The sequence below is a fragment of the Lissotriton vulgaris genome, chromosome 1_1, assembly GCF_964263255.1.
Source record: "Lissotriton vulgaris chromosome 1_1, aLisVul1.2, whole genome shotgun sequence".
NCBI lineage: Eukaryota > Metazoa > Chordata > Amphibia > Caudata > Salamandridae > Lissotriton > Lissotriton vulgaris.
The window spans coordinates 2121300595-2121327229 of record NC_141685.1 but is presented as its reverse complement, the minus strand read 5'-3'; the positions used below and the strand labels follow the sequence as shown (position 1 = coordinate 2121327229).

General features: G+C 47.8%; 1 protein-coding gene across 1 annotated transcript in view; it reads right to left on the bottom strand.

The window, feature by feature from the left end:
• POLR3B (RNA polymerase III subunit B) overlaps positions 1 to 26635 on the bottom strand; it is a 1027565-nt gene that overhangs the window by 474735 nt on the left and 526195 nt on the right. Inside the window, exon 15 of the mRNA XM_086921773.1 lies at positions 17702 to 17864. Within this exon, the coding sequence (XP_086777899.1) occupies positions 17702 to 17864 (163 nt within the window). The remainder of the gene's footprint in view (positions 1 to 17701; positions 17865 to 26635) is intronic.

The following is a 26635-nucleotide window of genomic DNA, read 5'->3' as shown; positions in this document are numbered from 1 at the left end:
CTTATAAAATGACTTTCCAAACCCAACTGGCTGACAAGGGAAAGCTGTGAGCTTAACCAGAAACCAACACAAAACGTATCATCAAAAGCTTACTACGAAACCCTGAACAACTCATTACTTCGTTTTTAGATAATATATGCAATTCAATTCACAAAGCTTTATTCGACAGTTTTGTCATAAAAACACATATTACAATAACATCATACAATTTATAAATTTGCTAAAAATATTAAAATACAATTAAACCACTCTTTAACCATCGAATAAGTAATCACACATATATTTAAAAACACAAAATGTAAAATGTGACCAATAAATTCATTCATCATCCCATAAAATCCCCTAAGATATTGCACAGTTTGTAGACCTAAAGTGACAAATAGCGCAGGTGGATAACCAGAGCCTTGTGAAAACATATACCCCGGTTATCACAAAAAAGAAGGAGAACACAAGGAAGAATATTATTCACTCATCAGAGCCTAGGTGCATTGTGCTCAACCTGATTTGCCAAGCCAACCCCAGAAACTTTGCAACAGCTAGGGAAATTGGGGGTACAGGGTCAGAACACAATATTCTCAAAGCTATTGCGTACCTTCGGATTCCCATCACTCTACAAATAGGCTTTAACCAGATTTTACGTGGCACAGTGTACAGCGGGCAAAAGAAGAAAATGTGCCCCACAGTTTCCGGTTGGTCAGTACACATGTGGCGTTTATCCATGCTTGCACCCCCCCATTTACAAGTGAATGCACGGATGCGATAGTTTACTTTCTCGATCATATCCCAATATCCTTCGAAAATTGGGCGGGACTTGAGCTCGAGAAAGCGACCTGTAAGATGGGTTGAGAGGCCTCTAGTGGATTCTGCTGTGAACACCATTTCCCAATAGAGTTCCTTCAATGTGCCCTTCGAGGGGAATGTCGCATTAGATGGGTTGGTCCAGAGTTCGTATAAACCAAGATTCCTCAGAAAGGATCTGATTTTGTTTAACCATATTATCTTGTGCGACGAATCAGCTCTTATAACGTCCATAAGACCACTGGAATAGTGAGTAAGTTCTTCTGTACACCAAAGTCTCCGCCAGTAAAGTATGGGGCGGAGTTTTGCAAAACGCACCCCTGTCTCACACCCCTGCCAACAGGGAAGTCTTCTGTCACTTTGCCCACGCCCCCCCACCGGCCCGAGCAAAGTTCCCCTCATGTAAGCGAATGATTAGGGATAATAGCTCTGGAGCCATCCCTATTTCCCTCAGGACCTGCCATAGTTTCCCTCGCGGAACTAAATCAAAAGCTGCCCTTAAATCGACAAATACCGCGTAAAGGGCACCTCTACCAATAATCACCGTCCTCCAATACAGATTTATAAAACGAAATACTTGGTCTATTGTACTGGTTCTAGACCTAAACCCAGCTTGTACAGGGCTTAACATGTCTTGGTACTCTACCCAAGTCTGAATCTTTTCTAAAACCAGCCTGCCCATCACCTTCTGTATAGAATGCATTAGCCTTATTGGTCTATAATTAGCAGCTAGGGACTTATCGCCCTTTTTAAAAACTGGGACAATCTCTGCCCCCTTCCAGGAGAGTGGGATATCCGCCCCTTGGGCAATTGCATTAGCAACGTGTGCAATGTAAAGACGCCACGTTTGGATATAATTTTTAAAAACGTCTGCCGGGATGCTATCCATACCCGGCGATCTACCCATAATCACCGCGCCTAATGCCCTATCTAAATCTCCTGGGGTGAAGATCTCCACGCTATAGTATAGGTTGGGGGCAAATTAGTGGCCACTACGTCATCACTTCCAGCATACTGCGGCTTAAAGTAATCGACCCACTCATTACGTGCCACTTGTTCTGCGGGGGATCAGGGCGACCTCCCTTGTCCCATTTAGCAATATTCCAGAATAGCTAGTTTCCTTAAGTTCTTTCCACATTTCCTCGCCCCAGATTTTCTTTGCCTCTATCATCACTTTCTTGTAATTGGCACGGGCAAACCTAACCGATGATCCATCTCCAAGCTTGAGTGCTCTGCCCAAGTTGGCCCAAGAGTTCCGACAAGCTTGGTTGTACCATACCTCTTGTTTGGTTCCCTTTACTTTCTTCTTTGTGTTTGGTCTGCTGAAATAGGTTTTTAGCCCCTCAAAAAGTTTTGTATGGACATCAGACACATAGTGCTTGTTGTCCAGGGTAAATGAGACTGATCCCAGCTCTCCTAATGCATTGGCTACCTCCTTGTGAACTGCAGCTACAGTCTCCGGGATCTCAATGATTCTGCACCATTTTAGGTGGCGCATATCATTGGATATAACGAGGTCCGGTACCAAAGTCCCTGCTAGGGGTAATGTACATGCCGACATGGTCAGGTTAAAAACTTAAGTGAGTGGATGGTGATCACTCTCTATTCGCTCTAAAACCTCCATGTCTACTAAATGGGACCAGAGTTTTAAATGGACTAAGAGATAGTCAATACGGCTCGACCTAATGCCGTTGTCAAAAGTATTTCTGCCACCCTTATCTGACAGGCTGCGCCCATTAGCTGCCCTCATCTGGCTATCCATGCACAACCCTTTAACCTGGATTGCTGCATCAGTCCACCTTTTTACTGGGGCTGCCTCGATTGTCGGAATGCCCCGTCTAAGGTCTTCTTCTTCAGTTAGCAGGGGGGTCATCGTGCCCTAGGGGCTCAAAGGTGGTGTTAAAATCCCCTGCTACCAGGGGTAGGCAATTCACGGGTAATGCCGCTAGTAGCTCTTCTGGATCATTAATGACCTCAGACTTTTTGCCCCCTGAGATTCCTCGAACATAAATATTGACAATCTCTATACTTTCCCCCTCGGTGGTAGTAACTCTAATTGGGAGTATAACCTTATTTCTGGCAGTACTTTGCTTGATTTTACACCCTAAGCCCTGACTAACCCATGTAGTTAATCCCCCCAGATAGGCGGCCCCTATTTTTTTTTGTTGCCGGAATATATAAGTTAAGGTAACCATCACGTAAAGCAGGTTCAAGAAGCCAGGTCTCCTGGAATAGGCATATGTCAAATGTTTCAATAAATTCTAACCACTCAGGCAAGACCAACTTTGAACCCAACCCCGCCAAATTCCATGAGATTATCGAAATACTTCCTTTATCCGTAACTATACCAACTGTGATAAGCGTGGCTCAAATCCACTAGAGTGACTTACAGCACTCACCTATAATTACCTTATAGGAAGTCAGCCGGACAGTGGAGAAGTAAAAACAAAAGTCTTTATTAGGCCAAACAACACTCATATGAGAGGGCCCTGTCCGACCTCACTCCTAGGAGTGCGAACGAGAGGACTGACTCTCTGCATCACAGCAATACATTATAATGCAGTACAGTAAATGGGGTACGCCCCTTGTGGAAAACTACTGAGCCCCAGGCCAGTGGACAATGCTCTCATACAGCAGGCATCTGCACCTGCGAGGGATACATTATTATCTCTGCTCAAGGCCAGGGAGCTAGGCTTCGGCGTCTCTGGGCATGAGAACATTGCAGATAACATAACTTGTTAGTTTCGGTCCCAGTGAGCCGAGAAACGAAAAACTGCTGTCTTAGTATATTTCTGTATTCCTGCGGGAGGGGCATGAGCGAGCAGAGCCCGCAGGCACAGAGAGTTACACAAAATGGTGGCACACAGGCTAAGCTAAGAAACTAATATGGTCACACGTACATTCGGATATTAGTATAGGTGAGTATATGAATTCGGCATAAGTGCGTTTACGTAAATGCATTAGTTAGTCATATGATGCTAACTCACACGTCATCATAGGGTAATTAGAGCATCGAAAAGTGAATTCTATCAGACCCTCCTTTTAGCATCATTGGCTAACTATAGCCTCATTTAATTGCCAAAGGTAGAGCCGACATACATTCTAGGGGCAGGCCTACATTTCTTCATTCGAGAACATCTTCTGCAATAAACATTAACCAACTTGCATCAGCAGGTATTTCAGTAATCATAGAAGTGGTATATTGACCATGTAACTTCTTTTTCGGACGTATATTTGCAGCACACATTGAACAACATGGAGGGAGGCAATATATGCAAAGGCAGCATGACAGAATTACACTCACTACTCCAACCAATCCCATCAGTATTTTCCAGCCCCAGGAAGAAAAGGCACCCCAGAGCCACCCTTGGAGAGACCATGTTCCATTATCTTGGTGCAGTTCAGTCGCTAATCTATGCAATTTTTGCACTGCCAAGTTAACAGTCGGGGCGGAGTCAGGGATATACACACAGCAGGAGGTCCCGATGACGCGACAGGCCCCGCCCCTATCCGCTAGTATGACGTCAAGAACCATCCTATTCTGGATCGTAAATAATCTCATAGCCTGAACCTCAACGGAGATGTTAGTCGTAATGTCAGCCTCAACCAGAACCACCTTCTCCATTACCCTAGAAAGTCGTCTAATAGCTCTACTGTTGAATATAGGACCCCAGAAAGGAAGCAGACCCTTAGAAAAATCAGTCCATTGCTGATACGAGGTATCTGTCTGATCAACGTCTTCTACCTGAAGTTCCCTCCTTTTACGCTGCTCTTGCTGTTGCTCTTGAGGACTAGGGAATCGTCGATGAGTTCTGTGGTAATCGGAGGGGGCCACATACACAGGAGGAATCAGATAAGCCAGGTAGCACACCCCACCCCAACCCTCAGGCAACCATAAGTATCCGTTTTCACCGCAAACAAAATAGACACTGGGTGGGGCAATCAAAGAGGGGCTAACGGGCAGGCGTATTGAGGCAGTCACATTACATGAGCTATTTCCAACCTTGATGGGACCCCTTCCCTCTATACAGAAAAATGGAGGAGGACCCACCACGGCCAGGGGTATCAAAGACTTGGAGCTGTTGTTACCTTTAGGGGGATGCCTATAAGACAAAGTGGCGTTCAATTTCAGGAAGCTATCCCTGAGTCGATCAGTATCATTAGGTGCTAAGAATCGACCCAACTTTTTCTCACATGTCTCTATAAAAGTCTGGTCAAAACGTCCGTCGGTGTATATTCGTCCAAGGGAAGCTGAAGGCAAAGGCCGCACTCGCATGGTCAATGTCCACCCCCTATTCTGCAGGCGGGGAGTCAAAGAATCTGGCTGCTGAAAATATTTAACAAGACCTATAAGAGTATACCACCCCACGCAACTATTCACTGGTGATAAAGGGAGAGCGAGGAACCTATCTTTTTTATAGGCAGCGGAAGGTAAAAGCCCACAAACCCAGCAATCTGTCATATTGGTAGTGGCATGTGCATGATGCAAAGTCTTAATAAAAACATTATCTTTATAATTTGCACGTATCATTCTTTCACCGTATTCAACTGTCAACATTTGGTGTTCCGGAACAGCAGTAGGTGTGGGTGCAAATGTATGAACAGGATAGTATTTATCTACGAAAAACAGTATCCCAAGAGTCACCAGAAAGGTAATTAAAAATATTACAACCACTACAATTTTTCCATTTCGGGAAAGGGCCAACCAAGGGGAATCAGGCTCACGTCTCGGGGGAGCTGCAAAGGGCTGCTCCTCATCAGGAATTGGCCGCCCAAAGGGATACATTCTGTATTCTTTTTCAACACCAAAAATCAAAAAACAATAAAAAATAAAAATCACACTACCACTACTAAAAAAATAGTCCCAGACAATCCTTGACCGGCCAGAGGGGTTCTTCAACCCTTAAAAAGGGATCTTCTTCCCTGTGTCCTTCAAAGCCTCACAGGCAGGCTTTTACCGTTCATACCTATTCCCACGACGTCGGTCAATACTTTGAAACAAGGGAAGCACTTTATTCGGCCCTGCACCACTCTTTAGTCTCAAAGAACACAATCTTCGGCTAAACACCAGGGCTCTTACAAGTCCATCCCTACCACTAGATCTTCTTTTTCAAAATGTCCACTAAGCCCTTCTTCCAGTATTTAGTCCATCATTTTCCAGCACTGTACTTATTTTCTTCGGGGCCTGAGATTGTAGCGAGTGCTTCCCGGCACTTCGGGGTCAGAAAACAAGGCAGGTGTATCAGTGGCAGATGCTGAACTTTCCGATATCTCTTTGCTAGCAACAAAAGGAGTGGTAGAGCTCACAGTATTCTCTATTCCGCTTTGCTCTTCTCCAATCAGTGAAGCATCCGAGAAAGGAACATATCTTGGGATATGTTCACACTCCTGGTCAGCGATGCCATCCTGCACCCATTGATCATAGGGCAACGGGAGCGGGACCCTCTTCACATGAGAGGCATGGGTCCACGCTTTTCTGCCGTCAATCCGCAGTGCTGTGCGCGTGGTGAGGAGCACCTGGCGCGGCTCCGACCACCGAGGCTCCAGGCAGGACTTCCGTTGGTATTTCTTCACGACCACCCAGTCCCCTGGGTGGATGGTGTGTCCAGGCCCCTCCGGCAACGGCTTCAGAGTGTCTGCTACCTGCTGATGAATAGAACGAAGATCTTTAGTCAAGGCATACAGATAGTCTGTCAACAAAGGATACGGTATTTCTGAAAAGCATTTAGGTCGGGGCACTCCCCAAATATTGGCCGGGCGGCCAAATACCACCTCGTGCGGGGAGACGCCCATTTTTGCATTTACTGTGACTCTTGTGGAAAGCAAAGCTAAAGGAAGTGCGTCTGGCCAACGGAGACCTGTACTCTCACATATTTTGGCCATTTTTAACTTGAGTGTACCGTTAAACCGTTCCACCAGTCCTGCCGCCTGAGGATGCAAGGCTGAGTGGAACTTCTGGGTGATGTGTAGACCTTTGCATATGTTCTTCACTAACTCAGCATTAAAGGACGTGCCATTATCACTCCAGATCACCCTAGGCAATCCGAAACGGGAGAAATACTCCTTTATCAACATTTTTGCAGTAGACATAGCTGTGCAGTCTTTCGTTGGGAACGCCTCCACCCACCTACTAAAGGCGCATACGACTACAAGGACGTACTTCAAGTTGTTGACTCTTTCCATTTCGATGTAATCCATCTGAATCACCTCAAAAGGGAAAGAGGGGGGTGCAAAATTTCCAGTTGGGACAGGGGTACCCTTTCCAGGATTGTGTCTCAAACACACCATGCACTGGCGCACCAAATTGGTGGCCATCTTAGAGATATTCTTATTGCTCCATACCGGGTCTAGCAACTTGCAGATGCCCTTCGCGCTCACATGGGCGGGACCGTGTGCCATCGTCACTACTGGAAGGACATACGCATTCGGTAACATCCATCGTCTCTTATCTGTCACATCTGTCCAGCATTCATCCGCATCCAGTCGTCCCTGCCCATCCTTCCACGCTCTCAATTCCTCATCCGTCGCCTTGCCCTGTATGTTCTTGACACTCTGTACCGTGTCTGCGAACATATGAATATCTGGGACCCATCGTGCTGGCCCTGCCACAAACATTCGTGGTAACTTTTCTCTAGCAGTCTCTTTTGCAGCCTCGTCGGCAAAAGCGTTGCCTCGCCCGACATCGTCCACTATCGTCTTGTGTGCGCTACATTTTATCACAGCCAATCGTTTGGGTAAAGTCAGTGCTGTCAGTAGTCGTAATATCAGTGGACCATGTTGGATGCGTTGTCCATGGGAGGTCAAGAATCCCCGTTCTGCCCAAAGTCGCCCATAATTATGAACCACGCCAAAGGCGTATTGGCTATCGGTATAAATGTTGACATCCAACCCCTCACTCAACTCACATGCTCTCAGTAAGGCGATAATCTCAGCAGCCTGGGCAGAATTGTAGGGTATTCTAGAAGTCTCTACCACCGTCTGTAATGTCGTTATTGCATATGCTGCTGTCGATGTCCCGTCTGGTAATTTAAAACAGGATCCATCAACGTACAGTTCCCCATCTGGTTCTTCCATGGGCCTATCTGTCAGATCCACCCTCCCCTTTGTCTCCTCCTCCGTCCTATACAAGCAGTCATGTATGTCGTCATCATTTGTGTCACTATCTGTGGGGATAGGTAACAAGGTGGCGGGATTCAATGTGGCACACCTTTTAATTGTCACATGGGGCGCAAAAAGAGTCATCTCGTAACCCGTCAGACGAGCGCTTGTTAAATGCTGCGTTTGTGTCCTGTTTAGTAAAATATCCACAGCATGCGGTACCATTACTGTGAGATCTGTTCCCAGCACGAGCCCTGCGGATTGTCTTATAGAGACCGCGGCAGCCGCCGTGGCCCTAAGACAACTCGGCAGCGCTCTTGCCACATTATCGAGCATTGCAGAGAAGTACGCACATGGTCTCTGCTTCCCCCCGAAACACTGTGTTAGGACAGACAACGCGCAACCTTCCGCCTCGTGCACATAGAGAACAAAAGGCTTCTGGTAATCTGGTGTTCCAAGAACTGGCGCAGAACACAGAGACTGTTTTAGTAACACAAACGCTTCCTGACATGCGGGGGTCCATGGTAGGGGTTCGCGCACTTCTTTGGTAGTCAGATACAGTAGGGGTTTTGTTAGTAACGCATAGTTAGGTATCCACTGACGACAATACGATGTTATACCTAGGAACGCGCGCACCTCTCGCTGCGTGTTAGGTACCTGCATGTTAGTGATCGCCTTTATGCGCTCCGGCGTCAATCTCCTCCCCACTTTCGAAAGGAGGTGACCGAGGTAGGTGACCTCCGTTCGACAGTATTGAAATTTCGGAAGGGACACTTTATGCCCCCTCTTAGCCAAGTGGTGCAACAATTTTACGGTAGCATCCCGACAACCCTCCTCTTCATCCGATGCTATTAGGATATCATCCACGTATTGCAACATTACATTGCCCGGTGGAAGTTCCAAATCATCCAATTGTGCCTTCAGAGCCTGACTGTATATACTAGGACTCTCAGTGTACCCCTGAGGAATTCTCTTGAAGCGGAAGCTACGGCCAGCCAATGAGAATCCGAAAAGGTACCTGCTATCTTCATGTACTGGAATACTGAAGAAAGCATTTTTCAAATCTAGGACAGAGAAATATTTGGCCGAAGGTGGAATCATTGTCAATATCGTAGTGATGTCCGAGACCACCGGGTACTGTGGCTCCACTACTCTATTTACCTGCCGCAGATCAATCACGAATCTATAGACATCAGGAGTATTATCTGTTGCATCAGGTGACCGTCTTTTAAGTACAGGCAAAATAGGACTGTTACATGTATTCGAATCAGTCTCCTCCACTACTCCAGACTGTATTAAATCTTGAATTATTTGTAACAAGGCCTTCTCACCCTCTCTAGATATTTTGTATTGCGGTAATCTGGGCAATTTGGCTCCCACCTTCACTTTTATTGACACCGGGGCAATGTCCATTCTCCCCACATCATTATCACTGACAGCCCACAGGCTGTCGGGTATGCCTCGAAACTCAGGTGGCAGCGGGTCGTCTTTGGAAAAGCACTGTAGTGGGCGGGCAACATTGGGGCCTAGAGTAAGGTACACGCCATCCGGGGAACAATAGATGGTGGCATGCAATCTCTTCAATAAGTCTAAACCCAACAAATTTTCACCACAATTTGATGTCAATAAAAATGGGGAATCAACAGTAAAAGGACCAATCGTTAACGTGAGAGGTTTAGAAATGGGGCTAATTACCGGAGTTCCTGCGAAACCCACGGATATGTTATTCTTGCCAGACAGAGCCGCCCCTGGGACCCGAGAACGAGCCACTGAACTTTTCATTGCACCCGTATCCACTAGAAATTTCTGTTGAGACCCTAGTAAGTCGGCTTCGACATAAGGTCCCCTCTGATCAACTTCCATAAGTACTGGTCCCATGCTCTGTCCTACGCTGTCCTAGTTGTGGGAGAACCCTGTCAAATCATCAACTGAGTAATCATCGTTATAGTACTGGGCACCATCGCTCTGTAACTGCTGCCTATTGGAATTATTGTCAAAATAATTGCCACCCGGTCTCCCGCTTCCTTCTGATCGCGCAGCCTGTCTCCCAAAATCACCACCCCCTCTTCCTCGTCCGCGCCCTACACCAGCGTTCGCCTGAAGCAGCGGGCAATCCCTCCACCAGTGCCCCTCCTGCTTGCACTTTGCGCACTGATTCGGTCCCAGTCTTTCCCTGCTCTCACCTCTTCCAAATCCGCCACCGCGACCTGGCGCCGCACCCGAACCCCTGCCTCTGCCTCTTGCCACTTGCTGCAACAAAACTCTTGTCTTCAAATCCTTAGCCTTCTTTTCCTGCTTATCCTTGTTCTCATTTTCCCTGTGCTCGTAATATTGCGCCATGCTAAGTATTCCCGAAGGAGAGGACGTAGTCCACGTACTCTCCGACGCCTGCAGCCTAGCCGATATTTCAGGCAACAAATTGGTGACAAACCTGTTGACAAAGAGCCGTAACCCCCCATCCTGTGACACATCCTGTCCACTAAAATCCATGTACGTTTCTTCAAACCTTGTAAAGAAATCGGAGACCGCCTCATCTTTCTTCTGCTTGCAAGCCGTCAACTTGTCCCAATCTACCTTTTTCGGGGGAATGAGGGAGTGCATGTACTTTATTATGCGCCCCGGTAAAGCTAATATTTCAGCCTTCGGCTTCTCTCCTGGCTTACGCTCCTTGTCCCAATCCTTCAACTCCTGCCATGTACCACCCAGCTCCTCCGTATGATCCGTACCTTTCACTTGCCGCCACACATCAACCGGGACCAAAAGCCCGAAAAACAATTCAACATCAGCCAACGTCATCACAGTAGAAGACGCCGCTTCCGTAAGTTCTTTGTAATAGGCGGTCGGATTCTTTCTGGAATCCGGCAACTGAGCCTTTAATGACAACACCTCACTTCTCTTCCATGGCGTGTACACCCATTGCTCCTGAAAGTGCGCATCAATTCTGTTCCTTGTAACGGCCCTCGTAACTGGGTCTAACAACTCGGGGACCTCGGGATGAAAAATAGGGTGCACCTCTCGCATTGGGTGGAGACCTGGGAAATGGGGTGTACCGGCAGAGGGTAATTCATTCCTGTATTGCAAAAGCGCGCGCAGACTACTCATCACTTCCCTTACCCCCGTGTTCGTTCTATACGCTCCAGCCTGTATATCCCGCAAAACCGCTGGGGCCACACCTCCATATCCCTGCTCCCATAGCGGTATCAGTACACTGGCCATGTGCCACAAAGCGTGTTGCTGCATTAACGGCTCAAAATCTTTCATGGTGGACCAAATATCTTCGAACGAGTAAATATTATTCCTGGCCCATTGACATGCCTGATTAGCCACCAAACTCTTTTCATCCAAACCAACAGTAGAACGTGTAAGCAACTTCCGTACCTGTGAAAGCAATCCGCTACCTGCGCCTCGACTCGGTGTTAACATCTCCTGGCTGGGGGTGGTGCTAGCTGAAACAGTAGGGAGTGCTAAAGAAAATGGCGAGGGGGCGGGTGAAGTGGGCTGGAGTAGAGAAACGAGGGGTGTCGAGGGCAGGGATTGTTGAGGGGCGCTCGCTGAAGGACCTGGAATGGCGCTACTAGGGGCCGAAAGTGGCAAGGAGGGGTACAATGGCTGTGGGGCATAAGGGGGTGGGGGTCGGGCATCCAAAATGTCCTCCATCTCATCTGGGTCGTCCTCCCGTACTACGTAACTTTTATTTTCTTTCAACCTACAAAGTCTATCTGCGCGCTCCATGCGTAGTGCATTCTCATTCCCCATGTGTTCTTTCGCTTTCTGCGCCATAGTCTGGGTGGACTTTTTATACTCCTCTTTCTCCTCTCGCATCTTACGTTTCCTGACCTCTTTCTGCCACACTCGCAAAGAGTCGAACATACTCTGGCGGCTACGCCTAGCAAACAGTTTGTCTTGCAAATAATCCAATTTAGCTTCATCAAAAGAACCCGTCAAAGGCCATTGTAAATCCACATTATCAGCAGTGTATCGATGCCACAAAGTACCAAACATAATCGGAACCAGTCCATGTTTAACATACATATCAAAACTCGGTGTCCCTTCAGGGGGTGCGGGTTGGCTCTCGGCCAGTCTAGTATCTGAGGGTCGACAACAGCATCCAAAACATCGCAACTTGCTAAGACACGGCATCTTTACTTTAACTCTAATCACAACCCAAATTTACCCACACACAAACATGTAAATGAACCACGTACACATATACAATATCTCCAAAACACGTGTTATCAAATGGGACAAGGCCCGTCGACCAAGTCCTGGGGAACCTGGACTCTACCGCAGACCGAACAGTACACTAACTGTTCTGAGGAGGGGGAACGAATCCGCTACCCGTGCGGCACTATGGATCGCTGCGCGCTTTACCGCGGGAAACCCGGATCACACCCCCACTGAATCACCACACTAGGAGTTCAGGGTAAGCGCGCCAGAGTCTACCCACAATGAGCCACGCCTCCACCACAGTACCATTCGGTCGGATCACTACAAACAATTGCCTCGAAATATGTCCCCAACCCCATCAAGTCTGTCAGAGCACCAACTCGTACTCTGAGTTCCCCGGAGCACACTAGCCCCAGGAGCACACCGGCTCCTTAAATCATCGGAGACACTCTAGTCTCTCGGAACACTCCCGTTCCTTCAGCAATCACAGGTGGACCACTCACCTTCCGTATGCGGCACCGACCTCTACCGTTCTCCACCTCCGGCTGCCAGGACCAACACGGTCAGCTTCGCGTTCCGCCTTCTGGACCCCGGCGTAAGATCCGAACCGGGACCTCTCCCGATCAGCAGGGTGGGGCAGCGCTGCGAGAACCAAGCTCGGCATCAAATGGGATCCCGAACCCACCGTGCCGACCAGCGGGTCCCCGGTCTTCTGCTACCCACTTACGGGTGAGAAAGATCCTTATCGCGGGGTCCCTATTCGGGCGCCATCTGATAAGCGTGGCTCAAATCCACTAGAGTGACTTACAGCACTCACCTATAATTACCTTATAGGAAGTCAGCCGGACAGTGGAGAAGTAAAAACAAAAGTCTTTATTAGGCCAAACAACACTCATATGAGAGGGCCCTGTCCGACCTCACTCCTAGGAGTGCGAACGAGAGGACTGACTCTCTGCATCACAGCAATACATTATAATGCAGTACAGTAAATGGGGTACGCCCCTTGTGGAAAACTACTGAGCCCCAGGCCAGTGGACAATGCTCTCATACAGCAGGCATCTGCACCTGCGAGGGATACATTATTATCTCTGCTCAAGGCCAGGGAGCTAGGCTTCGGCGTCTCTGGGCATGAGAACATTGCAGATAACATAACTTGTTAGTTTCGGTCCCAGTGAGCCGAGAAACGAAAAACTGCTGTCTTAGTATATTTCTGTATTCCTGCGGGAGGGGCATGAGCGAGCAGAGCCCGCAGGCACAGAGAGTTACACAAAATGGTGGCACACAGGCTAAGCTAAGAAACTAATATGGTCACACGTACATTCGGATATTAGTATAGGTGAGTATATGAATTCGGCATAAGTGCGTTTACGTAAATGCATTAGTTAGTCATATGATGCTAACTCACACGTCATCATAGGGTAATTAGAGCATCGAAAAGTGAATTCTATCAACTGTACGGTCCGTCCCTATTGCGGGGTCACACCCAACATCACCATTTTCAGGACCCAAACCTCTGACCATCCCCTGATCTACCCTATATAGGAAATCGTGGCCACCATCTATAGTGGTGGGACTAACAGGGGGCGGTTGGATCTCTATTTCCATCGTTGTATATATTACACTCTGTGATCTAAGTGGTGGGTGTGCACTAAGTTCTGACACTAAAGGGATCTTATTGTGGCCAGACAGTGCAGTGTCTTCATCCCCATTCCCCCCCCCCGCCCTCCCCCTTATCAGTAACTTACTTCCCCTTTCTTCTGCTTGCTGTGGGTAAGCTTGCATCTCTGGTCCGGGCAAAGGTGACTGTCAATCACAGTCTTCCAACCCCGAGAGTATGTCAAATCTATTGTGGGTGCTGATACCGCCCATTTTGGCTACCCGGTTGCCTAAACTTCTTGAGAATGGGTTACTTAAGCTATTTTGTGGTGGGGGTGCTAGAAGTAGGTAAGGGGCAGGGGCTGAATTGGATGTCCCGGGCTTGCAACATGCCAGTTACAGATATGTTCTACTGCATTCCTATCCCTAAAGTTAATGATTATGCAATCACCCTCTATGGACTTATGTAGGGGACCCATCCAATCCACACGCCTAGCAAACAGAATTTCTGATGAAACATACAGGGGGAGGGGGCGATTGGCATTAAGCCAATAAATGCACTTATTCTTCAGTTCTCTATACTCCTCCCTCCTATCCTGTCTTGGTGGGGGGACCCCTGCTAATATCACGGCATAGGAAACAGATGGTGGGATCAATGCGGGGCAACCTTTTCATAATTTGTACGCTAGAAGATTCACCCCTTGGCTGCAAGGTAGGTGGGCCTTCATTTACAACAGCCCTCCTTCCCCCACCATCATTTGCTGGATTATTTGCTACAACATTAGTTCCAGTACTCAAAGATGATGGTATGGGCCCCTGTGGGGCAGCGACAGAGTTTATAGTGTCCATGGGTGTTATATCACATGTCGACCCCACCTAATGGGAGACAGCTGAACAATTAATTTAGCCTGGTTTCCCACACTCTGTTTTTAGTGTGTCGGATTGGCCATCTAATAAAGTTATCTTGGACACAATCTAGACATTTTTAAAACCACTCAATCACACTTTCACCCACCAAAAAATCCAGCTCCACGGTAACCTTGGCGTCAAAGCACACCGGGGAGGCATTCAGCCTCTCCCGGTAGGGTCCGATGATGAAGCATGTCACCAACTAGGTTGGTTAGTGAGGGCTTTCTTAAAATCTAGTATGATTTTTTCAGAATCTGGTAAGATTTCCCATGCTCGCTCTACTCTGTTTCTCTTTGTGAAGAGAAGTTACTCTTGTTGTTTATAATAGTTCTCACATGTAGCATCAGCAAATGGTAAACCATGCAATGTCATGATCGCCTGCTCACGGTTCTGCAGCGCTGTTACCAGTTTGCAATTGAGGTCACTAGCTCCATGCATCAGCATGGTTGATCATAAACAATATGAAGTTTGTATTAATTTGAATTTGGAGCTTCTCTGTATATAAATGGGGCAGACCAGGATATTACCCCATTCCTTGTCGGTCCAGGGTGGGCCACGGTCCGCCTCTCAGCGGGCACGGAGGGACGTCATTGGTTTCGACGTGTGCGTAAGTAAGGCACTACCCAATGTACTATGTGTGGCCCCGCCCCCATGACATATAGGTACTGTATTAATAAATGCATTGGGGGCACAGTCGTTAGGTCTCCCCAAAGAGTCGACAAGGCTCTCACTAAGGCGGTGTGAAGTAAGAACTGCCCTACAGGTAAGTCTGTGTCATCCGCCGGAGCCTCAAACGTTAATAGCGCACCATCCCTATAGAGGTCGCCTAAAGTGTCCATGCCAGCCGCACGCCAATGTGTGAGAGCCTCCTCAAAAGTACCAGCTCTCCCCCTTGGTGTCCCTAGGAGTGGTATTATCGGGGCGTACAGAAGAGTCACGCAGGTGAGATGCAGGCTCCTCCTGTAACATCTGTATGCTAACCCTAAATGTAGCTGGGACGGTCTTGGGGACTTGGCTGCAGGATGAAACAGATGATATATTTGAGTGTGAGTCCACGGCTGTTGCAAGGTTGCTGTGTCATCCAAATTGCTGCTGCTAAGCCACTTGTTAACCATTGGAGCTGGGCAGCTATATAGTACAGTTCCATATTAGAAATTGCTACCTCCCCCCTCTTGAGTGGTAGGTGCATGTAATTACCACAGAGCAAAACGTGGCCTGCCCTTATTCCATATGAAGTCTCGGGACATGCTCTCCAAGTCTCGGAAGATTTTGGCTGGGACATGGACCGGGAAATTCGAGAAGTAATATAACAACTTGTGAAGGACTATCATCTTCAGTAGGGTGACAGGACTCATAACATTCAGTGGGAGTGTTTTCCAAAACTGCACTTGGGCTCGCACCACTGAGACCGCCCTCATTAAGTTGACTTCCAGCAAATCATCAGGTGTCCAATAAATAAATAGTCCTAGGTATCGGAAGGTGGTAGGATACCACGGGAGGCATGAGCCATTGATACACATGTCCGTCTCCTCCATGAGCGCATCAAAGGGGTACACTCCAGATTTTTGCCAGCTAACCCAAAGTTCTTACATCGCCTCAAAGGTCCTCAACGGGCCCTCTATAGACGCAGGGGTGGCAGCAATATCACAGAGGTACAACATTAAATCGTTGGCGTACAGGGATACAGCATTTGTCCCTTCCCCTAGCAGTATACCCCAGTCATCACCACTGCTACAGAGTAGTATCGCTAGCAGTTCCATGGCCAGAGCAAAGAGCAGATGGGACAGCAGGCAGCCCTGGTGCGAACCCCGCCTTACTCTGACAGGATCTGATAGGAGCCTGCCAGTACGGATCCGGACGGTAGGGCAACTGGATCATACTGAGGTAATGGCCCCAGAGATCATACTTATCGAGCACAGCCGCCAGGTAGGGCCATTCCAAAGACTCAAAGGCCTTTTCCAGATCGAGCACTAGTGAACCAGAACGAGGCCATCCATGGAGTGCGTATTGCTGTACCCGAAAAAAACGACAGAAGTTTAGTGAGGTATTCCGGGTGGGAACGAAACCGTTCTGATCTGGATGCACTAATGTTTTCACTAAAGGTGAGAGCCGGCTAGCCAGTAGTGATGCAAAGACTTATAGTCAGTGTTAAGTAGCGCCAGCGGTCGATAGGACCCAGGGATTCAGTGTTTTTGCCAGGTTTCAGGAGAGAGACCAATAATGCCTCATTTTGCATATCAGTGAGTGTAGACAGATCTAGAGCGGCCACATACATCTTCAGCAACTGTGGCACTAAAATATATGCATAGGCTTTATAAAATTTGGCTGGTAATCCGTCCGGCCCCGGTGACTTCTCATTGGATAATGAGAATATGCCATCTCGTATTTCCTCCCAAGAGAGAGGAGCATTCAGATCTTCTTTTTGTGTAGGTGTGGGATGTGGTAGTCCTATCTGTTAGGTGTCAGCTATATGCTTGGAACAAAAGGAAGACCTTACCTCTGAAGACTGAGATGCATTGACCAACTGGAGTAAAACTGTGTGTCTGGTAGGTCAATGGAGCTCACCTAGTGGGTCATGGCCGTGCCTGTTATACACTGCTGAAGCATTTTAACGGTCAGAGGAATAAAAAAAAACTCTTATTAACAGACGAAGGATCACTGTGTTTGTTAGCATCCTCCTACTTCAGATTGGCAGACTTTAATTGTGCTATGTTAAATGAAGATTCCGGTGTACAGTAGTTACAGGAAGATCTTGAGATATTAGAAACGTCTGCTAAACTACTATTTATCCAAGTTAAACAGTCTCTTTCTCAACCTGCTTGGGTGAAAAAGCTGAACAAGAAAACATAAGCCACAGGTGTATTCCATGCTGATCATAAACACATTGCACTGCCATAGTGCGAGACCCCTAAACTCGTTATTTTTCCAGTAGACTTTTTACCTAAGAGAGTGATGATGTACAAGTACCACTTATGACAACAGACAACGAGCTGCTATCAATTATTGTGATATCTGTCCTAATCATGTCTCTCAATTATATGTAAATCTAGAGCCAATTGTTATGTATAACATGACCTTATAAAACACAAATTCAGTGTACACATGCAATGATGAAAGTAACAAAAACTCATACCATTGAGAAAAACAAGAAATACATTTGGATATGAAAGCTCTTCTCCACACAGCAGATTTACATCTTCTACTCCCAAATTACTGGCTAATTTGATAATCGGGCCATCTTCCATATCTGTAGTGATATGAGTCATCAGAGCTAGGTTCTTTACTAATCCACAAGCCTAAAGAAGAAAATGAACAATTTAAAACCAAAAAATCACAAACACATATTTATAAAAACATAAATCAATAGCAGTCACTTTGGTATCGAAATCTTTCAGGCCATGCTCATTCTATCAAAATCTGTTAACTATAAAAGGCTTACACAAAGGTATCTTATTGTGTGGGACATAAAAAGAAAACGAAAGAAATTCAGCTGTACCACTGATAATCGCTCTAAACTACACGAAGACACAGTGCTAAGGCATTATCAGTAGTCTCATATAATTTCCATTGAAATGAATGGCCACTCCATGACGAGCTGAGCTCGTCATGAGCATGGAAGGGGTTATAAGTAAAGTACCACACTGACAAATTCTACTGGGTAAATGTATGCTGAAGCCTGAAAATTATATTCAATAAATTCAAAGCGTAGCTTCATTTTGGGGCAACCTCAAAAGGTGCACTGGATAGTCTCATAATGCTGTGCTCACTAGGGTGTGTGTCTTGAATAAGTTTGTGGACATCAACCGTTTGGCATTGAACAAGGAGGTATATAGGTAATGGGGCCGGCACTGAGCCTGGGTGAATGTGTGACTACAAGGTGGTGTCCTTCATAATGCCAATGAAGCAATAGAAACCCTAACTAGGTATTCCTGCTTCATTATTCAGGTATGAGAGGGGCAGGCCGCATCACGAACATCTATAGTCAAGTCAAGTCAAGTCAATAAATTTATATAGCGCGCTACATACCCAGAGGGTCTCAAGGCGCTTGGAGAGGGGTGGGGACTTACTTGTCAAATATCCACGTTTTAAGTTGCTTTCTGAATGCTAGGTGGTTCTGAGTAAAGCGAAGGTGAGTGGGAAGTGAGTTCCAGGTTTTAGCTGCCAGGTAGGAGAAGGATATACCTCCCATGGTGGTTTTGTTGATGCGAGGTACAGTGGCAAGGGCCTGGTTGGAGGATCGTAGCTGGCGGGGGGGGGGGGGTGTAGAAGGACAGTCGTGTGTTGAGGCATTCGGGTCCAATTTCGTAGAGTGCTTTGTGTGCGTGGGTTAGGAGTCGGAAAGTAATCCTCTTATTGACGGGGAGCCAGTGGAGGCTTTTCAGGTGACCAGAGATGTGTTCTTTACGCGGGATGTCTAATATGAGCCTAGCTGAAGCGTTCTGGATGCGTTGGAGTTTTTTCTGGAGTTTTGCAGTGGTACCGGCGTAAAGGGTGTTTCCATAGTCCAGCCGGCTCGTGACCAGAGCGTGGGTGACTGTTTTTCTAGTTTCGGTGGAGATCCAGCGAAATGTTTTTTTGAGCATGCGAAGAATGTTGAAGCAACATGAAGAAACGGCGTTGACTTGTCTGTTCATCGAGAGTGAGAATCCAGGATGACGCCCAGGTTCCGTGCGTGGTCCGTCGGGATGGGTGCTTTTCCAAGGGCCTCTGGCCACCAAGAGTCATCCCAGGCGGAGGGGGAGGTGCCTAGGATGAGGACTTCTGTTTTGTCTGAGTTCAGTTTCAGACGGCTGTGTTTCATCCATTCGGCTACTTCTTTCATTCCTTCATGCAGGTTGGTTTTGGCGGAGTTAGGGTCTCTGGTGAGTGATAGGATCAGTTGAGTGTCGTCGGCGTAGGAGATGATGTTGAGGTTGTGTTGGCGTGCGATGACCGCGAGGGGGCTCATGTATACGTTGAAGAGGGTGGGGCTGAGTGAAGATCCTTGTGGTACGCCGCAGATGACTTCAGTGGCCTCTGACTTGAATGGTGGAAGGCGGACTCTCTGGGTTCTTCCGGTGAGGAACGAGGTGATCCATTCCAGTGCTTTTCTTTGGATTCCGACGTTTCTGAGGCGATGTAAAAGGGTGCTATGACAGACCGTGTCGAAGGCTGCGGAGAGGTCGAGGAGGATGAGGGCGACTGTGTCTCCATTGTCCAGTAGAGTTCGAATGTCGTCTGTTGCTGCGATGAGGGCGGTTTCAGTGCTGTGCTTGGCTCGGAAGCCGGATTGTGAGGAGTCGAGGGATTTGTTGGTTTCGAGGAAGGCGGCGAGCTGGTTGTTGACAGCTTTCTCGATGACTTTGGCCGGGAATGGGAGGAGCGAGATGGGGCGGTAGTTTTTGAGTTCGGTGGGGTCAGCTGTGGGTTTCTTCAGAAGGGCGCTGAGTTCGGCATGTTTCCAGCTTTCCGGGAAGGTGCCGGATTTGAGGGAGCAGTTGATGACGTCTCGGAGGTGTGGTGCTATGATGGAGTCTACTTTGTTGAAGATATGGTGAGGGCATGGGTCTGTGGGGGATCCTGAGTGGATAGAGTTCATCAGACGGATGGTGTCCTCATTGGAGATTGGCTTCCAGTCATTGAGGATATTCGGGGGGGGTGGGGGTCCTGCAGGGGGTTGGGTGGGTTGGTCTCTGGGTCGGTTGTCGAAGCTGTTGTGGATGTCTGCAATTTTGTTGTGGAAGAATGAGGCTAGGGAGTCGCAGAGGGCTTGAGAGGGGGTGATGTCGTTGGAGTTGGTCGAGGGGTTGGTAAATTCCTTGACGATGTTGAATAATTCCTTGCTGTTGTGGGCGTTGTTATCTAGTCGGTCCTTGAAAGCGGCTTTCTTGGCATTCCGGATCAGTTGGTGGTGTATGCGGGTGGCGTTTTTGAAGGCGTCCTTGGTGCTGGTGGTTGGGTCTTTTTTCCAGGCCTTCTCAAGGGAGCGACAGAGTTTCTTGGATTTCTGAAGATCATCGTTGAACCAGGAGGCCTTCTTGCTGCCTAGTTTGATTTGTCGTTTTTTCAGTGGTGCTAGGATGTCGGCGCTGTTGGATAACCATTGGGTGAGGTTGGTGGCTGCTTGGTCTGGGTTTGAGGAGTGGGCTGGGGGGTTTTGCAGAAGCGATGAGGAGATGTGGTCGATGGTGATTTTGTTCCAGTTTCTTTGCAGAGTGGGTTGGGGGTGGATGTTGGATGCGGGCTTGTTGTAGGTAAAGTGAACGCAGCTGTGGTCAGTCCAAAGGAGAGCTGTGGTGTGGCTGAAGGAGACATGTTTGCTGGAGGTGAAGATAGGGTCGAGTGTGTGACCTGCGATGTGGGTGGGGGTAGTGACAAGTTGTTTAAGTCCGAGGTTGGCGAGGTTGTCCAAAAGGGTAGTGGTGTTGCGGTCGTTGTTCTTTTCAAGGTGAAAGTTGAGGTCTCCCAAAAGGATGTACTCCTCGGAGGGGAGCGCGTGTGGAGTGATGACGTCCGTGATGTCTTCACTAAATTGTGCGCGGGGTCCTGGTGGTCTGTAAAGGAGGATGCCTCTGAGCGTGGTCTTGGGGTCGGTGTGGATCTGGAAGTGAAGGTGTTCAGAGTTGGCGAGATTGACGTCTGAGCTGGTTGAGATGCGGATGGATTTCTTATGGACGATAGCGATGCCTCCTCCTGTGTGGCCGGTACGGTCCTTGCGAATGATCTTATAGCCTTCCGGGATGGCAATGGTGATGTCTGGGGCTGATGCGGCGTTCATCCATGTTTCTGTTAGGAAGGCGACGTCCGGAGAGATGGTGTCTAGTAGATTCCAGAGGTCAATGGCGTGCCTGTGGACCGAGCGGGTGTTGAGCAGGATGCATAGTAGGTGGTTGGGGTCGGATATCTGTTTTGTGTTCGTGGATGAGGAGTTGTTCTTGGTGCCGTCGAACTTGCAGGAGTTGCAGGAGAAGGGTCCATGGGTGTGTCCAGGAGCGGCTTGGACGCAGTTGGGGGAACGGCCGGGGTTAAGGGCTAGGAGGGTGGTGGCATCGTAAGTAATGCGGGAGGGGTGGGCTTTACGAGGACCAGGGGTATGGCGCTGGGCGCGGTCCAGGCGCGGACGGGCGTAGACGGGCTTACCTTTGGCGCACCTTCGGCGCGAATGGGGCGCGGTCGCTGCGCGTGAACGCTGCACGCTATTGCATCTGTCATATAAGGATAGTGGAGGGGGAGGGGCGAGGGAGGAGCTGCTGGGAGGCGGGTGCGTGGTGTAGGGGGCGGGCTCCGGCCACAACAACAACAACCCAGGCAATGGCGGCTCAAAGGCAATAGCCGACCGGGTTGGGGAGAAATAGTTAATTAATTAATCTGTGGTGAGTAGCGGGGCGCAGACAGTCAAGCAGACAGACAAAGCGCTATATCTAGGAGCAAGGCACTGTGAAAAATAACAAGCTTCAATCGATGTAGGCACTCTCACAGCGCTAGCGAAGTATAGCAAATTCAAGCAAGCAGAGGCGCAGTTAAATAATGCCACAGTCAAAGTAGGCACAGTAGCAGCGCTAACGATACCCAGCCAGCGTTAAGGGAAGAGCAGGGCAGTAGGGAGCGACCGTGTCCAACAGAGTCAGGACGGTCATAGCATAACTCAGTCTCGATAGCTAGGGATCTGCATAACTTACTACTCTGAAGACCTTTCACTCTGCTGGATAGCTGAAGAGGACGAAATATGTTGGTAAATGGATATATGACTCATCATGTTCAGCCAACATGCAAATAGGATTGTTTTTCTTTTTTCATTGCACCACAAGTACCCTAGTAAAGAGAAAAATACTCTGGGTACACCTGTAGGTATTTTTAGTGACTGGATCCTAACTTATATCCATAAAACCTTACTAAGAACTCCCATTATTGGCGGAGATCCTCGACACCAAGGATGAAGCATTCTAGAGACATCATGACAGTGGGTGCTGGTGATGAGCCCTGCTGCAGCATTCTGCACCAGCTGACGCCCGACGAGCTTCTCCAGGAGACCCAGATTGCTATAGTTGTCTTAGTCGAGGAAAGACTGCACTAAGTCAAGATTTTTTTTCGAAGTATAGTGTGCCAGAAACATGTACTAGCTACTCTAGAAATCTGAGGCTAGAGGGAAATGTTTGACTCAATATAGACACAGCTTACGGATAACCCTGGAAAGAGGTAGAAAGTGTTTCATATTACTTCACCCGCCGCCACAAGCTCTTGGCCTCACTTTCTGTACTGTCCTGGAAGATGTTGGAGAGGTTCTCCATTTCGCTGCAGTGTGCCCAATCCCACCTGGAAAGCAGGGCAACAGAGTTGGCTAAGCACCAGTGTGTTGTTAACTGAGCAGCGACCTGATTACCTTTCCACATTTATCTTTCTGCTCTCTTTGTACAGTGGCGGTGCATCACCGGTGCCTTGGGCATTTGCATGCTTAAGGGCTGTATGTACTACCAGGAAGTGGGGAGGGAGTTGTCCTCTAACATATGTGGGGTCTGAGGCGTTGCATTTTTTAACTACCCTTTTCTTTTAACGCAGAGAGAAACTGCAAGGAGAGCTGGGCTGAGGATAACGTCTCCATAAAGAAATCCTAATTCTCCAGAATTTTCTGCATTTACATTCTGTGATAAGAGGCTCCTCATTGCAGGACCTCGTGGTACAAGGTAGTGTCTTCCGGCGGGGGGTCGCTTAGCCGGATAAAGGTCCTGATCAATAACTCCGAGCTATCATGTGACTGCGGGCCAAATGGGGCATTGTAGGGATCCTGTGGATAGTCTGAGCTGTCCTCACCCCTCCCCCTCCCCCCCACCAAGGGCAGAATGCGGAGAACCCTCTGGTGATTCAGGTAGAGATGTTGTGTATGTTTGACATTAAACGGGGTGGGTGGAGGTGGAGAGGATGGAAGAAGATGAGGAAGAGAAGAAAATGGGGGAGAAAGTGGATGTGGGCGGGATCGGGTTAGAAGAGGACGTCCTCTTTTCTTTGGCCTGTGGCTCAGGCTCCTGCTCATTAGCTTCCTCAAAAGTCAATTTTCATTTAGATTAATTAATTGATTCTTGAGGCTGAGGTGGGGGCCGGGCGAAAATGCAGCCAGTGTTTGGGTGGATCGGGATTCGCTTTGGCCTGGCACTGAGCTTGGTCCTCAAATGCATTAAGGACGGAGCTCTAGACAGTGAAAATCTAAGCTTAATTTCTTTTTGTGTCTGCCGCGAGGGTTGGTTTGGGTGTCAATGGAGTTTTCAGAGCCAAAGACGGTCTAGAGGGTGTCTTCCATGTTGGTACCAAAGGAGCTGTCAAGGGCGCTGTAGGCGAGCGAAACAAGGTACACACATACGCGCCCAACTCTGGATGGAAGGAGTATGTACAGCATGTGTATCTACATCTACACATGCCACGAACATAAATCTGGGCTTAGTGATCAGAATGGTCTTTAAGTTACCTTGGTTCATGTGAATAATAAAAGGCAGAGGGATCAGACCTGTCATTACTATTAAAATAAGGAGATCTTTTTTCAAAACTTCCAGGTCTATTTTTGAGATGGAACCATTGAAGTTTCCACTCTGTAGAATTATATATTTCTTAGCAGCTTTTATATCTGCGAATGTAATGGTTTCCGTAATGATGAAAATAAAACAGGTATTAATGAATTAACCTAGGAGACTAAATCTAACCAACATTTGACAGCAGTTAGGTCCCATGAAACGGCACATAAATTATAACGTACTTGAGGGATATTTTTAAAACATAACGGAATAATGAATAATTTCGGTCATATTCATGATCTGATAAGGATTTCTTTCCCTAACACTATGGTCTGGCACAGGATATGTCGTGAAGTTCACAGCATGATGAGCTACACGTGCTCTGTGAGAACAAGTAAATGGCTGAAATTCTTGAACTACAGGAAACGCCACCGCTTTCTCATGAAAATAAATCCAAGGTACCATCAGCAAAAGTATGATCAACATTGTAAATCAGATTAAAATGCAAAGATTCCAGTAGAAATTCAGATGTATGACCATTGTGTAAACAGTTGTCACTGAACCAATGGCAAGCAAGAAGCAATTTGTAGCATTTCACTGAATGGGGATGGGAGGATTATAGCTCTCATTGCATTGGCCTAGAGACATCTTCAAGGCGAGGATCACCTACAAGCTGGTCAGGAGGCAGCTATCAGCGAAGATTTTGCAGTCTCTCTTACTGTCACAAGCAAGTCGTTGATGGTATAGAAGCAGAAATAATGGTGGGTTGTGCAATAGTTTTCTTGGGCCAGATCAGCAGAGCTTTTTTCCCCTTTTCTACTCAAGAAAAAAACGTTAATGATTCTGCCTTTAGAATTATAGTCCCTTAACAAGGGAATAGAAGTATCCCTCATAGATTCTTCTCCAGAGAAAAGCAAAGCACCATCATTTATAGCATAAACAGACTCCATTTTCTGTCTCAGTGTGTATTTGATGACAATGTCTCACAAGTGCTCCTTAGGGTATGTGTTGAAGATGTAGTTGTATTTCGTAGGAGGGTCACTAATAAAATCATTCCTTGGCCCACAAGAATTGCAGGGGCTGAAAATTCGCTTTTATATTTCAGTAGATGTCCCCTGGATCCACCACATTAGGAGCAGAAGAGAGTCCTTACACCAGAACCACAACCCTTTTTCATTAAGTCACAATAGCTATAGTCAAGGAAAAAAGTGTTCCTGAGAAGAACAAAACACCATTTCTTCCATGGACTAATTCTTTATCTGATAAGACTGTTGTAGATATAAACAGTTTTCTGTAGTAAAATTCACTTAGAAAATGAAAATAAATCTGTGAAAAGGCAAAGTGGCATAAGGGCCAAATAATGTGATGGACACGCTGTAGGAGAGTAGGGTCTGCAATCCTATGATCACCCAGATTTTTTGCTTTTGTTTCACTGGTTTACGACTTTCTCTGGCTGTGGGCCCGCTAATCAGACCCACAGCCTGGCTGTTCTCTTTCTAAATTACGATATGTACCCTAGGTGCATTTACCAATTGGTACTGGGCCACCTTATCAGACCCCGTAACGCAGGGCATAGGTGTACCCAGGGCCGCCAGGGGCTGAAGCATGTATTATGCCACCCCTGGCTGGCCTCCTAAATTTGACACAACTGGCTGCACGACAGCTGGGGCGAAGACGTGTAACCACCCTTCGCTTTAGGTATAGTAGCTCTATATCTAACCATACAATGGACACCCGAGTTCCTATCAGTCACTCCTATGGCAGGCCTTAACAATCCTGAAGGCAGAGTGCGTGGGCTCGTGTGAGCTAGGTTCAGGCCCGAGCCGAGCCCGGTTGCAGCTTGCGGAATCAAGACCCAATAGCTGTTCCATGATAACGCGTACCATATCGGTAACTCCGGTGTCGCGTTATCAAGGGATGTCGAGTAAGGTGTCATACGAATCGGGGTGCTGCCCTCTCACCAACTCTGGCGATGAGGTTAGCATCCCACCCTTCTAGAGGGACACGACATGTACGTAACTGTGAACCCCGGTTAAAGTTAACTGAAGCCTCAGCTCCACAAAATGGATGCTGCCACCACAGACACGAGTCTGACCTCCTGCTGCTGGGAGTCCTTCCAGCGAGGAGCACTTGGACAAAGGGTTTCCTGTCGAGGGCGCTGTTCGCACCGTCCCAGACAGGGTTTGTGTATTCTGGGTAGGTAGGGCTTTGGCGAGAAGGTGACTGCGGAGTGGCACCCCGGTGCTCACTACGCATCTGCCGGTTAGAACCAGTTCCAGGGGCGACAGCCCTGGCCTGGGGAAAGTCCGGCAGGGGAGAGGGGCGTAACTACCCCCCTTCCTGGTCCCACCCTTAGGGCAGGACCTAGTCATGTACCCACCCCTTTCTTTAGGATAAAGACCGGAGCGGGGACCCTTCCAAATTAGATCATCTTTGAATCAAGAACTACTTTCTACGAAAGGACACTCAAGACTCTTCTCAAGATTTCTCCCTTGTGGCTAAGGAGTAGTCACCCTGCATCAGCGGGCACCATCTAAGAATTCTGCGGTTTGCTGCAAGTCCTTCCTCAAGGATCCGACGGCCCAGCT